We start from the raw sequence: 15,370 nt of genomic DNA, 5'->3' as shown, positions 1-15,370 counted from the left end.
TAAAACATACCTTGTTTTGGATACCTGATCTTCAGATGGAAGAAAGGGATTATTAACTGTTGCTGAAGAAGTGGTACCAAAAGCAGTGAGGCCTAATAACTTAATTTGTGAAAGGCCTAATGTGCTGGCATCTCGTGGACGATGTAGTCGGAGGCAGACAGCAGAAGCTACTTCAGCTTTTACAAGCTGAATTTTTATGTAGGTGAGACCACTTGTGACAACAGGAGTGGACAAAGGTAGCATATTTACCCCATCTGCACTCACTTCAACAGACACTGAGGATGGGCAGGCTATAGAAAGAGAAAATCGACCAATCATACAAGAAAAAGTGAACTAGATTTCACAGTCCAATAAAAATCTTAGTAACGTAGCAGCTTTCAATTATATTGATTATAAAACTATAAAGAGAAAATTTATATACCAAATCATACTTTGCAACTGACTTTCACAATAATTAATTTAGGAACATAATTTTCCAAAAAAAAAATTTTGATCCACAATAAAAATCATACTTAAACATTCTAACATTCACCTAAAAAAAGTCACTGAAAATATGCAACTCACATGTACTTGATGCTCCCCAAGAAAAAAAGCTGCCAAATAGGCAATTACTTTATCATTTCTAATTTACTCACAATTATCATGAACAATATGGGACTACATTTGATTAATATGCTATGGTTAACTGTTATAAATAATTTTGGGGAGAAGAACATAATAAAAAAAAGTTTTTCTACCAGCTCATTATTTTACTACATACTGCAATGTTTATAAACATTAAGTTGAAACTCACACCTCAAGTTAAAAATTGCTCTCATCTCTATTCTTCTGTTTCCCTTTCAGAATTGAACAAATCACCACAAGATTTTTTAAAAAATCAATTCTTACTAAAATTTAAGGAGTCCCCAAAAATAACAACCAGCAGCTACTACAGAAAAATTATTTCTTACTAGCATAACACGGAAGCCCACATAATAAATGTATCTACCAACTAAAACAACCTTTGAAATTTGGTTTAATTTTAATTTCAATGCTAAAATAAGAAAGTAACCTTTATTGTAGGCCAATTAATTACATGCCAAGTTTGCACTGAGAACTACACAAGTCACATCAATTTTAAAAATTTACTTTAAAACCTTTTGAGGAAAGTATTATCCTCATTTCACACAAGCAGACACACACTGAAAGAGACTGACCCCAAAACCCGCAAGAACAAATGACACATCTTATTTTAAGCCCATGTTCGCTTCTAAACCCTATGTTATCTCCCCTGCAGCACAACATATCTTCAAATTTCTGCTCTAATCCAATAGTAAAACTGAACTGTTTTATTAAGCACACTTACGCAGAAATTCTAACACCTAAAACAATTGATTTTTTTTTTTTGTCCTTTTTGAGACCAGCCGCATCGCCCTCAGCCAGTGAGCGCACCAGCCATCCCTATATAGGATCCGAACCTGCGGCGGGAGCGCTGCTGCACTCCCAGCGCTGCACTCTCCCGAGTGCGCCACGGGCTCAGCCCCCAATTGATTTTTTATAGTGTACAGCATTCCTCTTTGAAATACACATCCTATCTCAGTTCCTACATGCAAGATCTAGCCACCTTTCAAAGCCACCATTTATAACAGGCACTCCTCCTTCCAAATAAAAGCGATTTCTTCCTCGCTTTAGATTCTTCTCTGTTGGATACTGACTTACACTTTGCCTTTAATTTAGTTATTTTTTGGTCTGCTAAAAGACTATGTATTAGTGTATTTTCCTTCTACCTCTATTTTAATTATATCTTTTTTTATCTAAAGTAGCATGGATATAATAATCAGGATATAATAGTCTAATCTTTCAAATAAGTAGAAAATAATGTATTTTTCCAAATATGCCAACATCTACAAAATTTCCTATAGCTCTTCATCCAATTACCAAGTGACATTTGATAGCAATGAGAATCAATGAATATAAACATGTAACAATTTCGACAATTATGTAAAAATTATAATTATACTGAAAGAATTTAGAGAATCATAAAAAATGCAAAACAGTATTTTACATTCTTTATGTATACTTGAAAGGGTTCCTGCTCCACTTAATCTATAACTTATTTTCTAAAAATTATTTATCTTACAAAATTACAATAAAAGGTATTTGATAAACAAGCATCAAAAAAATGGAACAATATTACTTTATATTTTAATATTCCAATCTTATTCAAAAACCACACTCAAATATTCAATATACTATAATAAAAAAATTCTTCTCAGAGGTACTTATCTTCCAAAGGGCGTACAGGGGGAGACAAAAATAAATCTATGCTAATTTCACTTACAAGGCTCAGACTGAGGACCGGGCTAGAAAAACTAAGGATGCTAACCACAGGTGTATAAATAAACTCATTTCAGCTTAATACTACGTCCTAATGAATTAGAGAAAAAACAAAAGGTAAAGGAATATATACCCATGTCACTTCATTTCATGGAAATGACTTGGTGGTAGTGTTGAATATTCCATTAAAAACTGAAAATTATGCAGTCTAGTAATCATACTTAAGTGTATCACTGCTTGAAAAATATTTCTCTCATTTTCAAATGTTTCCAAATTATAGTATATTCTCATGATGCTTCCTTATAAAATACTACTCACTTGCAAGAGATGCAAGATGAGGTTGGATATGTATCTCTTTAAGAAGCACTGCTGCGGGAAGGTGAATAGTAAGGTCACACCAAGCCTCCTCTGGCAGAAAGATGTAAGACCAAGCAGCAGAGCGAGCTCTTCTGTGGGGTGGTGTGGCCTGCAAAAGCACTTCAGCTGGTTGGGCAGTAGGACTGCTAGATGTGATTGTACCTACAGAAGACATTTTAAAAAAAATTAGAACTTGCAAAATAAATGCAATAAAGCATAAAAAAATTCAAATCATAATTAAATTAGAAAAATTAGCTGAAAACATGAACATTTGATGCTGTTAATGTATTTAGCACCTTAAGCATGACTGCTGGGTTATGCACAAAGCATCAGGACATCCAGTCAATTGGAAGTGACAAGTTCATTATTTATTAACTGCTGCCTAATTTCTTTATACTCACAAAACAGATGAAAACTAAAGTAGCGACAACAAATCTAGCACATAAATTCTCAAATGAATTAAGTAAAAACAATGTAAAATATATCCTTCACCTTGAAAAGAATCATCTTTATTCTAAGATGTCAATGTTTATGAATTAGAAATATGAAAAGAAAAATAAAAGAAATTATGTGGACTGGATAAAGGAGTAAATATCTAAATTCAAAACTCTTTTTTTAAAGATAATACCACTTAAGGGACAAGTCCTATTAAACTGATTAACATGTAAAGAGAAAATGAATATAAGAATCTTCATTTAGTCTCAAAACTGTGAACAGAAATAAAACCAAACTTCATTGCCAAAGAACTGTTAAAAACTTCCTTCAAATCAGTAGGATGTTTTGATATCCACTATCTTTAAAATCAACTGTTTATTATTAAAATGGTGATAGTTAAATATCAAGTTACTTCAACAACTAATTTTGCTTCATACCAGCTGACAAACTGAATTCCTATCAGTAAGATTTAAGAAACTTTTCTTACCCAGAGGTGCAAAGTTATGGATCCCTTCTGCATTGTCAGGTTCAGAAGCTAGTATTCTTGTTTTCAAAGAGCTGTCAACAGCTTTATTTGGACCACAATCAAGAAATTTCATAATAGTTGATACCATACTTCTTGCAGTGTTGACAATAGCCCTTGTACTAGTAACCATATTGTTGCAAATGAGCTGAACACCACCTAAATTAACAAAGAATTCTAAATGAAAACTATCTTAGGCTAGATGGTTCAACATCAAGAGTCAACTTTCACAGACTACAAAAATGACAATGTAAAATACTATCAGATTATTACATTTAAATGATAGTTTTTGGGATTTTATCTTACCCATATCATGGAATGCTCTTAAGGCGTCACTTGTATCCAACACTCTCAAAATGAACCATAGTAATGGTTCAGATAACTGGCAAGTAGCAAGAGAGCCCTAAGAAAATAAATATGCATATTGTGATTTCTATATTTTCCTGTGAATAAGGAAAACTAAACTTCTCAGTGCATGTAATATTCCTTTATACTTAATTTTTGTAAACTGACAGCCTTATATACACTAAATACAAAATGTCTGCCAAAATACATTAAGAAATCTTATCTGAATCAGAAAGGAAGAGAACTATCATCTCTCATCTGAACTCAGAACATTTTTAAGCATCTGTCTTCACCTACAATTATCTTTTTCTACCTTAATGTACATTCATTTTTTTTTTCCACTAGAAACCAATTTCATTTAAAAACTGAACCTTCTCAAATATCTTTGTATCTTCCAATGGAAAAATATACACACATTCAATAAATATTTTAAAAAAATGATTAATTATTCATTAACATATAAAAGACTCCTTAAGAAATTGTTTTAGGGCCGGCCCGGTGGCGCACTGCTATAGTGTGCCGCTTGGGAAGCGCGGCAGCGCTCCCGCCGAGGGTTCGGATCCCACATACAGACCGGTTCCCGCTCACTGGCTGAGCAAGGCGCGGGAGCAACACCGAGGGTTGCGATCCCGTTGCCGGTCCCGGTCCGGTACGGGGGCGACACTGAGGGTTGCGATCCGTTGCCGGACACGGAAAAAGACAAAAAAAAAAAGAAATTGTTTTAAAATCTGCATTTGAGGGCCGGCCCGGTGGCACACTGGAGAGTGCGCTGCTTGGGAGTGTGGAGGTGCTCCCGCCGAGGGTTTGGATCCCATGTGGAGACCGGTTCCTGCTCACTGGCTGAGCGCGGTGCGGACACAACACCAAGGGTTGCGATCCCGTTACCGGTCAGTAAAAAAAGACAAAAAGGAAAAAAAAAAAATCTGCATTTGAAAAATGATAAATGGACTAGAAGGTAAAATTAGGCCTATAACTTCATTTTTTAAAACAGAAATATAGAAAATAAAAATACTCTATTTTTCTTTTAAAATTATCCAAATCCCTTTTAACTGAAAGGAAACTAAATATGCAACATAAATTTGAAAAAAATACTCATATTAAATTTTTTTATGTAACATCTATGGAGAACAGCTTGGTACTCAACTATGCTATTTTTAGGGAAAAGGAAAGAACTACTTCTCGGGACAATGGAAAGAAATCTAAATTTTAAGAATTTGTTAAACGTTTTACTTTTATATCCCTGTGCTCATCTTTGAAAAGACCATGTGAAGGAAACTTTACTCTCCAACTTCTATTAATAATCCATAGTTCTTACCTACTGATGCTTTTCACTTTCCAATATATAATATGAATATTCTTATTGTTTCTGTCTTATACATAATTCTTGACTTGAATTGCTAGAAAACTATTTAAATTACTACAATTATGGCTGAATTGAACTTACTTGTCTGCCCATATATCCACAGGCCATGTAGGTTAAAATTGGCTGCAGCATCATGTGGACTGTAGAAGCTTTCTTACTAAGGGTTGTCAGTATGGTAAATAATCCATCCCCAACTGATATGGCATCTAACCCACCATGGAAGTTTTCATGTTTGGTGAGATGTAATCCACTTGCTCCTAGTTTAAAAGATTACACATTTTTAAAAAGTATATCCTTAAAAACCAGTAATAATTAAAATAGAGAGGATTAAAAGCCATCTTTTCCAAAACCACTGAAGGATGGGTACATAATAGCTATACACACACACACACTCCTACAGATTAAAATATCTAAAATAATATTCAGTAAAGTATATTTTTTGGAGATCTTATCTGACTTATATGAGATATGCCTATTGTTGGTAATATTAAAAACAAGTTGCTCTGTTATATGACTGAACTAACATCACTCTACATTCTAGAAACAAGAAAGTAAATAAAGAGAAGTAGTAAGTGATATTGCTATGTAACTACACTTTAAAAGATCTACTCAAAAATGAGATATAGTTGTTTCCCATACACTGACAAGGAAAGATACACCAACAGGCAAAAATACATCAGGAATGGATTTTGTCACAATTTACCGAAGTTTAATTATTTAAAAAAATAAAAATTAAAGAAATATATTAGCATTCAAATAGGTAGAAAAGTTAAGCAACAATACATAAACTTTACATTGATATATGTGTCAAAAACTGTTACACTGAATAAAATACTATATTTCATTTTTAAAGAAAATGTGAGTAAATAAACCTTACTGGTCTCTAATACAAACTTTGATGTCAAATTCTTCATCTTGAAAACATTAGAGATGCTTGGCTATAAATTATGGTACCTGACTTATGAGGCAAATCTTTTTTTCTCCTTAATTAACAAAAAGTTGTTTTGTTAGTATTTTCCAGTATCTTTTTTAAACTGACACATAACATCTTTCAATCTTTTACTTTATTAACTGAAGCCACTCCATAAGTCTTCACTAATAAAATCAATCATGATAAGAAGCTTACAATAAAGTAGTTTTATACTATAAAGTAAAAAGAAAATGAATCCAACCCTTGCTAAAGAAAAAAGGTGTAGTACCGGAAACAAGATTAATATTCTCAATACATACCAATTATCATTGCCATGGCACTGCTATTACACAGGCCCAGAGCAGACAAAATCTGGCTCATAATCTGTTGGTTGGCTAGGACTAAGTCAGCGACATATGCAGGAGATCCTTGAATATTGATACTGCTTCCATTGCCATCTTTGCCTCCTGAGACCTTTTCTTCATCTGAAACACTATCTGTAGTATTGGTGGTCACAGACACTCTTGCGCTGTATTCCCTATTGCCTGAAAGAGGCAACTGTACTAAAATGTTAACAAGTTTTAACAAATCAAACATGAGTTGATCTCTTGTCATTTCGCCACAAACTGCTTTTGCATCACCTGGACGAATGAGGTTGGCAAAGAGTCCCCCAAAGCATGCTCGAGCACCCACAGAGCTATCTGATCCACTTCTAGACATTACTTTGTCTGAACAAGTGATATAGTGGTGCACCAAAAAGGTGACAGATTCTATCACAGCAGAAATAGTACTAACTGAAACAACTTCAAAATTCTGCTCCAGAGTGAATTCTAAGAGCTTCACTTGGGCATCGAGAGGTCCTTGGCCTGTTTGGAAAGCACCCCTGCAGAAAAAAAGAGGATTTAAAAATTAACCATTTTAAGTAGTTTTGAAAGAAGTAATTACTGCAATACTACAAACCTAAATGATAATTAAAATCATGGTATTCACTACTTGATTTGGTAGCTAACAGTCCTTCTTGTTCTTGCCTCTATTTTATACAAAATCAAAAATGACTTCCCTTCAAATTGGAAACTAAAAGGCAAGTACATCAAAAAAGTAATTTTTGAAGCTACAGACTAAAACACTTCAACATCACTAGGCACTCCTTATAATGGAATGTTGCATCCTCAAATGTTGGTACTGTAAACTTTCTTATTGATTTTGATTTTTGAAAATTAAGATTCAGTCAAATCATTCTTATGTATCAAAATTGAATGCTGTCAAGTTCTGATTATGGGAAAGACATAAAAAGCTGGAGAGAGATTCATCCCCAACCTAACAACAAGAAAAAGCCAAATTAACTAAAAAGTCATAATTTTTCTTGAACCCACAAGAGGGCTGAAGTCAAAAGAGTGCTATGGTTTGAATGTGTTCCCCAAATTTCATGTGTTGGAAACAATCCCCTAATTCATATGTTGATGGCATTTAGAGGTGGGGCCTTTGGGAATTAGTAAGGATTAGAAAAAGTCATCGGGATAGGGCCCCTTAAAAGAAGAGGAAGATAGACCTGGCTGACATACTCTTGCCCTCTTGCCATTTGATGCCCTCTGCCATATAAAGATGAAGTAAAAAGGCCCTCACCAGATATACCCTTGACCTTGGGCTTCCCAGCCATTAAACTGTAAGAAATAAGTTTATTTTCTTTATAAATTACCCAGTGTCAGCCATTCTATTATACCAACAGAAAACAAAGACACAGGGCAACCAAAATGCCTGAAATCCATGAAAAGGCAGACACCTCCAAGTATACAGAACACGAAGCCTGGCTATTCTGTGGCAGAATTTGGGGAGAAGACACGATGGCAATACACAAATTAACAAGATGAATTCAGCTAAAATATTTAACAAATTTCTAATTATATGGTTCATACCCACTCACAGGTACCCTCCCCGACTCCTTATCCTCCTACACACCATGCCTTATGCGTCTATTTCACCTGGGTATTCTTGAGTTGTATCTTTTATAACAAACCAGGAAACCTAAGAAACATGTTTTTCTTGAGTTCTTTAGTTCTTTCTGTAAGTCATTCTGATGAATTACCAAACCTGAAGAGGTGGTTATGAGAACCCCTGAATTTGTAGCCAATGTGGACAGAAGTGTGGGTAGCCTGGGGACCCAGGGGACTTGGAATTGGCACTTGAAGTAAGGGCAGTCTGGTGGGACTGACCCCTCAAACCTGTAGAGTTTCATGATAACTCTGGGTAGTTTCGAATAGTATTGAATTGTAAGTCACACAGTTGGTGTCAGAGAATCAAAGAGCTGGTGTTGGCAAAGACACCACATATTTGTGGTCAAGAAAAAAAAACCCTCAAATACAATTAGTAATTTCCCACCACTAGAGAGCAGGAAATGCTCTCCTGCACAGAAATGGCCAAAGACAGAAAGCAGGATTTGACCAACACTAACTCTTTTTGTTCCTATTTTTTTTAAAAAAAAAATCACTGAGAAAGCTCCACCTCTGAGGCATAGTCAGAAAAAGCCTACCAAAGACTGAGGCAGGCCCAGAACATCAAGGAACACCTGCCACTACTAGGAGCCTAGCAAACACTGAGAAACAAGCAAAAACAGTTGACTGCTGGAGGTGGTGCTGTGGACACTCTGGTACAAATGTATAAAGAACAAAAGCTGAGGATGTAGCCAGAATATTGGAAATAATCCTCCTGTATCCCAGACCCCACCAAAGTAGAAGATAACTAGATTAATTTGAAGCTGATGTGATAGCAAAAGTAACCATACCAATAACAAAACTTAAACCCAGCTAAATGCCTGAAATAAGTGACTCATATCGTCACACTAACTGCCCAGCAGAAGAGGCATGCCCATTTCGAGGCATAAATGCTCCTTTCTTCCATTGTCTAAAAAGGTATCTCATTATTTAAAGCAAAAAAATAGCTGCAAAGTATTATGTATTTATAGCATATGTTACAATAAATGTATGACAATTATGTCACAGAAGACGGGAGAAAGAATTTGGAACTATACTGTTGTAAGTTCTGACATTATACACGAGTGGAATAATATTACCTGGCAGTAGACTGTGATGAATAAAGATGTATATTGTAAAGCTAAAGCAACCACTTGTAAAAAATTTTTAGTTATAAATACAAATACAATAGTGAAAATAAAATTCTGAAAAAAATAATTCAAAAGTCAGCAGAAAAAGATTTTTTTTAAAAGGAACCAAAAATAGAAGTGTACTTCAAAAAGTTCATGGAAAGATCTGTATTATCTTTTAATTTTGTTTTACCACAAAATTTTAAGTACCCTAATAGATTAAAAAAAAAATTGAAAACTGGCAAAATTATCAATTTTAACCCAGCATATCAATAATTATATTAAATATAAGTAGTCTAAACAGAACAATTAAGAGACAGACAGTGTCAAATGGTTATAATAGAAAAGAAGAAAGGTCTCAAATCAATGACCTAAGCTAATTAAACTAAAAGCAAGTGGAAAGAAGGAAATGATAAATATTAGAGCAGAAAGTAATAAAACTGGAAATGAAAAAATAAAGAATACCAATAAAACTATAAGTTGGTTCTTTGAAAATATTGATAAACTTCTAGACAGAATGACCAAAAAAAAGATTAAAATTACCACCAATATCAAAAATGAAAAAAGAAATCTCACTATAGATTCTATAAACATTAATGGGATAAAAGGAATGATGACAAATAATAAGTTCAACAATGTAGATGAAATAAAAAACTGCCTTCAAGACACAAACTACCAAAACTTACTCAAGAATAAGAAAACCTGAATAATCCTAGATCTGTAAAATAACTTGAAAATTTTTTGTACAAAAAAACCCTCCAGGTCAAAGATCGTTCAATAGCAAATACTACCAAATATTTAAGTAAGTGATAATACACATTTTACACAAACTCTTGCAGAGAATAAAAAAGGGAACTCTCATTTTTATGAGTACAGCACTACCTAGATACAAAAACCAGACATTATAGGAAAAATGCAAATATCCCTCATAAATACAGATCCAAAGAAACTCAGCAAAATATTAATTAAATTCAGCAAGATATAAAAAGGATTAGTACACCATGACCAATTAGGTCTATCCTGGGAATGCACATCAATCGACGCTTAAAAAAAAATCAACATAATTCAAAAATACGACCACAATAAAGAAGAACCAACATACAATCATTCTAATAGACACAGCAAAAGCATTTCACAAAATCCAAGAGATGGTCATCATGTATTTTGAAAAGTCTTAGCAAATTAGGAAGAAGTAAGAATCTCATTAACTTACCAGTCACCTACAAAAGAATCTATAGCTAGTAACATATTTAATTAGGAAAGACTGAATGTTTTCCCTTAAAGATTGAGAAAAGGCAAGAAGGGCAACTTTTACCATTTCTATTCAACATTATATTGAAGATCATAATCAATACAATTAGGTAAAGAAAAGACAAGAAAAGAAACAAAGGCATACACATTGGAAAGGAAGAAATAAAACTGTCTTTATTCTCTGATAACATGGCTGTATGCAAAGAAATCCCAAATAAGCCTTAACTGCCCAAATTGCTCTACAGATTGATGCAATCTCAATCATAAGTTGATACTAAAATTTATATGTAAGAGCAAAGGAATTAAAACAGCTAAAACAATTCTGAAAATAATAAGTTGGAAAAACCACATTATCAGACTTCAAAAAGTACTGTGAGGGTACCAAGACAGTGTGGAATTAGATAAAGAATTGACACAAACATCAACTCTACATAATAGAATGTACAAACAGATCAAAAGAAGTATGGTCAACTGATTTTTGAAAAAGTTACAAAGGGATTTCAATAAAAAGTACAGTGTTTTCAACAAATGGTATAGGAACAACTGGGTATCCATAGGCAGAAAAACTTCAGCCCAAAAGCAAAAATTAACATAAACCTAAATGTGAAACATAAAACCATAAAGTTTCTAGAAGAAAACAGAGGGTGTGGCCTTTGGTGAGGCAAGGATTTCTTTACGACACAAAAATAAAACATAAAAGAAAAAGTTAACAATTTAGACTTCATTTAAAATAAAAAAAGTCTGCTTTTTGAAGGATCTAAAAAAATGAAAATAGGATCCACAGACCAAGAGAAAATATCTGCAAAACATCCATCTGATAAAACTGAATGCCTTCTTTATATTAAGATTGCGTATATCTTTTTGGCGTATATTATGGTTTTATTAATCTAACTAAAGAGCTGCTGGCTAATTTATCAAGATACCAGAGACTTTCTTGAAAACATACAAAACAAACAAAACAAAAACTAATAGTCTTCTTGGGCTACTCACTTATGGATCCAATGAAAGAAACTATGTCAGAGATATTTACGGGTATATGTTGTGTAATGTGGTGTTAACAAGCAGCTAGTAAAAAAAATTCCTAAACAGTTTTTGAGGCGTGTAAACCTAGAAATATCTCCGTTTAAAAAACAAGACTGGATAGAACAAAAGTGAAAACAAGACTGATATTCCTTCAGGAAACGTTAGAGTAATTGTACCAAAATTTCTTATGAAAATCTTTACTTTTATATAGCTCTTTACAGACAGGACTATGCTAAAGCCCATACCTATGGTATAGGAACAATTAGCCTATACCTAAGAACTATATTAATAGGTCTCATAGAGTTAAAATTAAAAGGCCTAATTAGAAGGAAAATGAAATTAATAAGTGATCTTTGTCAGCTGGTTGTATTTATGTCATCCAAAATCTCACAAAATCCTCCCTAATAAAGTATGCACACATACTGTTTATTTTCATGTTGATGTCTTCCAGATGCATGTATATAAATCACAACAGAATGCCCTTGGAATTGTGAATTTACTCTTTCTTGCCCCTACCCTTATTTCTGTATATACTCTCATGTACTACAAATAAGTTGAACTACAACCACAATAGTGTTTTAAAATAGCTGTAAAGGAGGAGATACAAGGCATTTTACTACTTAAAAAAAAATAACTATTATAAACAAATTATTATTCTTTATTTTAAAGTTTATAAACTACAAATCTTCCTATGATTTCTAATATTTTAATTTTTAAAAGTCATGTAATATACAAATGATTTAAACCATTTTTTCGTTTTTTTTTTAACTGGTAAGGGGATCGCAACCCTCAGCACGATGTGGTCCACACCACGCTCAGCCAGTGAGTGCACTGGCCATCCCTATATAGGATCCGAACCCGCGGCCTCGGTGTTATCAGCACCGCACTCTTCCGAGTGAGCCATGGGGCTGGCCCTAAACCATTTTTGAACATATATTTTTAGAAACATCTTAAATGCATTGGCACTTCCAGAAGGAAATTAAATAAAGGTGGCAACAGCACCTTTTACTTTTTCCTGATGTTAGCGGGAATTTTTAAAATGCTCAAAGATGGGCCGGCCCGGTGGCGCACTGCTATAGTGCACCACTTGGGAAGTGCGGCGGGGCTCCCGCCCGAGGGTTCGGATCCCACATACAGACCAGTTCCCGCTCACTGGCTGAGCAAGGCGCGGGAGCAGCACCGAGGGTTGCGATCCTGTTGCCGGTCCTGGTCCGGTACGGGGGCGACACTGAGGGTTGTGATCCGTTGCCAGACACGGAAAAAGACAAAAAAAAAAAAAAAAATGCTCAAAGATGACAGATGTTTTGTTGATCATGTAATTTATTCATCCTGTAGTATTTTCTAATTTTAAGTAAGACAACATTGTTTATATTCTATTAAAAGTTTTTATCAGAAAGTAATGTTGGATTCTATGAAATGTCTTACAGAATGATTAAAATGGCTCATTAATATGATATATATTATATGGTAGTGAAGCACTGATGCATTATAAGAATCAAACCATCATAGTCACAATTTATTCTTTTAAAATACTGCCTGACTTTAATAAATTTATTTAGGATTTCTTTTCTTTTTATTTTTTGATGGCTGGGTAGTCCAGGAATCCAAATCCTTGACCTTGGTTTTATAACACTGTGCTCTAACCAACTGAACAAACTGACCTGCCCCTATTTAGTATTTCTATATGAGATAAGTACATAATTTTCTTTAAGCTATTTTAGGTTTTCTTACAATATATGATATCGCTGATAGCTTTAGTTCTCTCTGTATTCCAAAACAATTTAAACAGTTTCAAAATAAATTTCACTGAGAAGGTTTGTAGGTTAACTAATCTATGAAACCATTAAAAATAAGCAAAGTTTTGACACACTGTATTCCTTTAATATTACAGAGAGTTGAGGGACTTGGAAGAGCCATAATGAAATAAAATGGAAACAATCAGGAAACACATCAATATTAATCCCTAGTGTCTTGCTACTTATTTGTTCCCACATAAACCCCCAATGAATGTTAAGAAAAAGTATATTTGGAGGATTACATGTTACTTCTATATCAGGAACATATGAGTATACTGAAATTTACCTTTCTGTTGAAAGTATATGTATTAGCTTGAGCAAAAATTCACTGAATATCTGAGGACATGTTGAAGAAAGATGCACTTGTAATCGGGTAAGAAATTCTTGCATAGCTTGTGTAGCTGTTGGACCAACCTGAAGAGAAATGTATATCCACTAAAAGTTATTTACTGATACCATTTACAGAATCATCTATTTTAAAAGTATCAAGTGTAAAGGTAAGAGCTATACTGTTATGATTTTTCATGTGAGGAAGAACAAAAATATTAAAAGTGATAGAAGGAAACCAATTAATTTTTTAGGTCTTGATACATTTATTTTAAATTGTAAGTTAGAGCTTATAATGTTGATAACTTTTTCATTATGGTTTATATATAACTAACAATTACATTAGGATCATTTAACTCAATACAGAAAAGATTATGCAATAAATATCTTCATAATGCTTTCCAAAGTACAAAAAAACTCCCACACTGATTTTTACAACCTTATTAATTATCCCATGTCAAAACAAAATAACTCACACCAGGTTAAGTGATCTACAAAAGATAACTAAAAGAGCAAGCACTAAAGTGAATGAAAAAGAAGACCAAACAAAACTAAAACTAAAGCTAAAAATAAAACTATACCTAATCACAAAAAACCTGCTTTCTCAAACTTCTATCTCATCAACGGAAGAAATAATAGTGAGTGAACACCACACTAAGTGAACTGAGGTTTGTTTTGGAATGCTTTGTAGCACTTCAGCATATTATTTTATAATCCTTATTTGGTTTAATGGACAAATGATAAAACCCTAGAGGAGTTTTAGAAAAATAAAATGCAATATAACCCTCTAAACTATTTTAGAATTAAATAAAGTTATTTCCTAGTACTGAGCACACAAATCATAGCACTCAACCGAACTTCCCACATAAAACCAAGACATTTGTAGCAAAGTTTGATCTTCGCTGACTTTTGCTCTGCCCTCAAAAATAAAAAATAGGAAGGAAAAATATTGTTTTATATGGTGGCATATTTCCTGACACATAGCTCTACCACTAACCAGTTACATAATTCTGGCCAACAGCTGATGTTTATCTTCTCACATGTAACAATGAAGTTAGGAGTAGTGATACAAGGAATCTTCCTGTTCCAAATTCAATCTTTATGTACAACCATCATTCAATAACATGCCTCTGCCCCCACCAAAACCCTGTCTCAATCTAGTTTCTTCTCTTTTACTTTTTGTCTCACTATTATCTACAAAATTAAAGTATATTCAATATCAAAGTATTGACCAAATGTATTCACCAGAATTTAGTCTCTATGAAGGTAGAAATTCAATTTTGGTAAATACTTTTATCTCTAGTACCTAGATCTAGCATACAGAAGCTTCTTAAATACTTACTGAATAAATGAAATAGAAGCAATGAGACTGTGTGAACTATACAACTAAAAAACTTGTCTAATGGAAAATCCAGACAAGAATTTTAAAATAAGAATTAAAAATTATTAACTTGTAACATAATCTTGAATAACTTCAATTAAAAAGATGTTATGAATACTAAATATGTTTTATATGAAAATATAATAAAGTAGAAATATTTAAACGATAGCAATACAAAATAACCAAGAAATTGAATTGACATGAAGGAAATCTACAGTGAGATGGAAAATGTTTATAAGCACTGAG

At 33.4% G+C, this 15,370-nt stretch overlaps 1 protein-coding gene across 2 annotated transcripts in view; it reads right to left on the bottom strand.

Moving 5' to 3' along the window:
* Nucleotides 1-15,370, bottom strand: part of BIRC6 (baculoviral IAP repeat containing 6) — a 252,572-nt gene that overhangs the window by 100,319 nt on the left and 136,883 nt on the right. For both annotated transcript variants that reach the window (XM_008569149.1, XM_008569150.1), the window contains exons 45-51: nt 13,703-13,830; nt 6,570-7,132; nt 5,421-5,596; nt 3,938-4,034; nt 3,596-3,790; nt 2,635-2,835; nt 11-290 (exon numbers count right to left, since the gene is read on the bottom strand). In XM_008569149.1, the coding sequence (XP_008567371.1) occupies nt 11-290; nt 2,635-2,835; nt 3,596-3,790; nt 3,938-4,034; nt 5,421-5,596; nt 6,570-7,132; nt 13,703-13,830 (1,640 nt within the window). The remainder of the gene's footprint in view (nt 1-10; nt 291-2,634; nt 2,836-3,595; nt 3,791-3,937; nt 4,035-5,420; nt 5,597-6,569; nt 7,133-13,702; nt 13,831-15,370) is intronic.

Source organism: Galeopterus variegatus, unplaced genomic scaffold, assembly GCF_000696425.1.
Source record: "Galeopterus variegatus unplaced genomic scaffold, G_variegatus-3.0.2 Scaffold468, whole genome shotgun sequence".
NCBI lineage: Eukaryota > Metazoa > Chordata > Mammalia > Dermoptera > Cynocephalidae > Galeopterus > Galeopterus variegatus.
The sequence above is the reverse complement of the archived record's forward strand: the minus strand, read 5'-3'. Positions and strand labels throughout refer to the sequence as shown.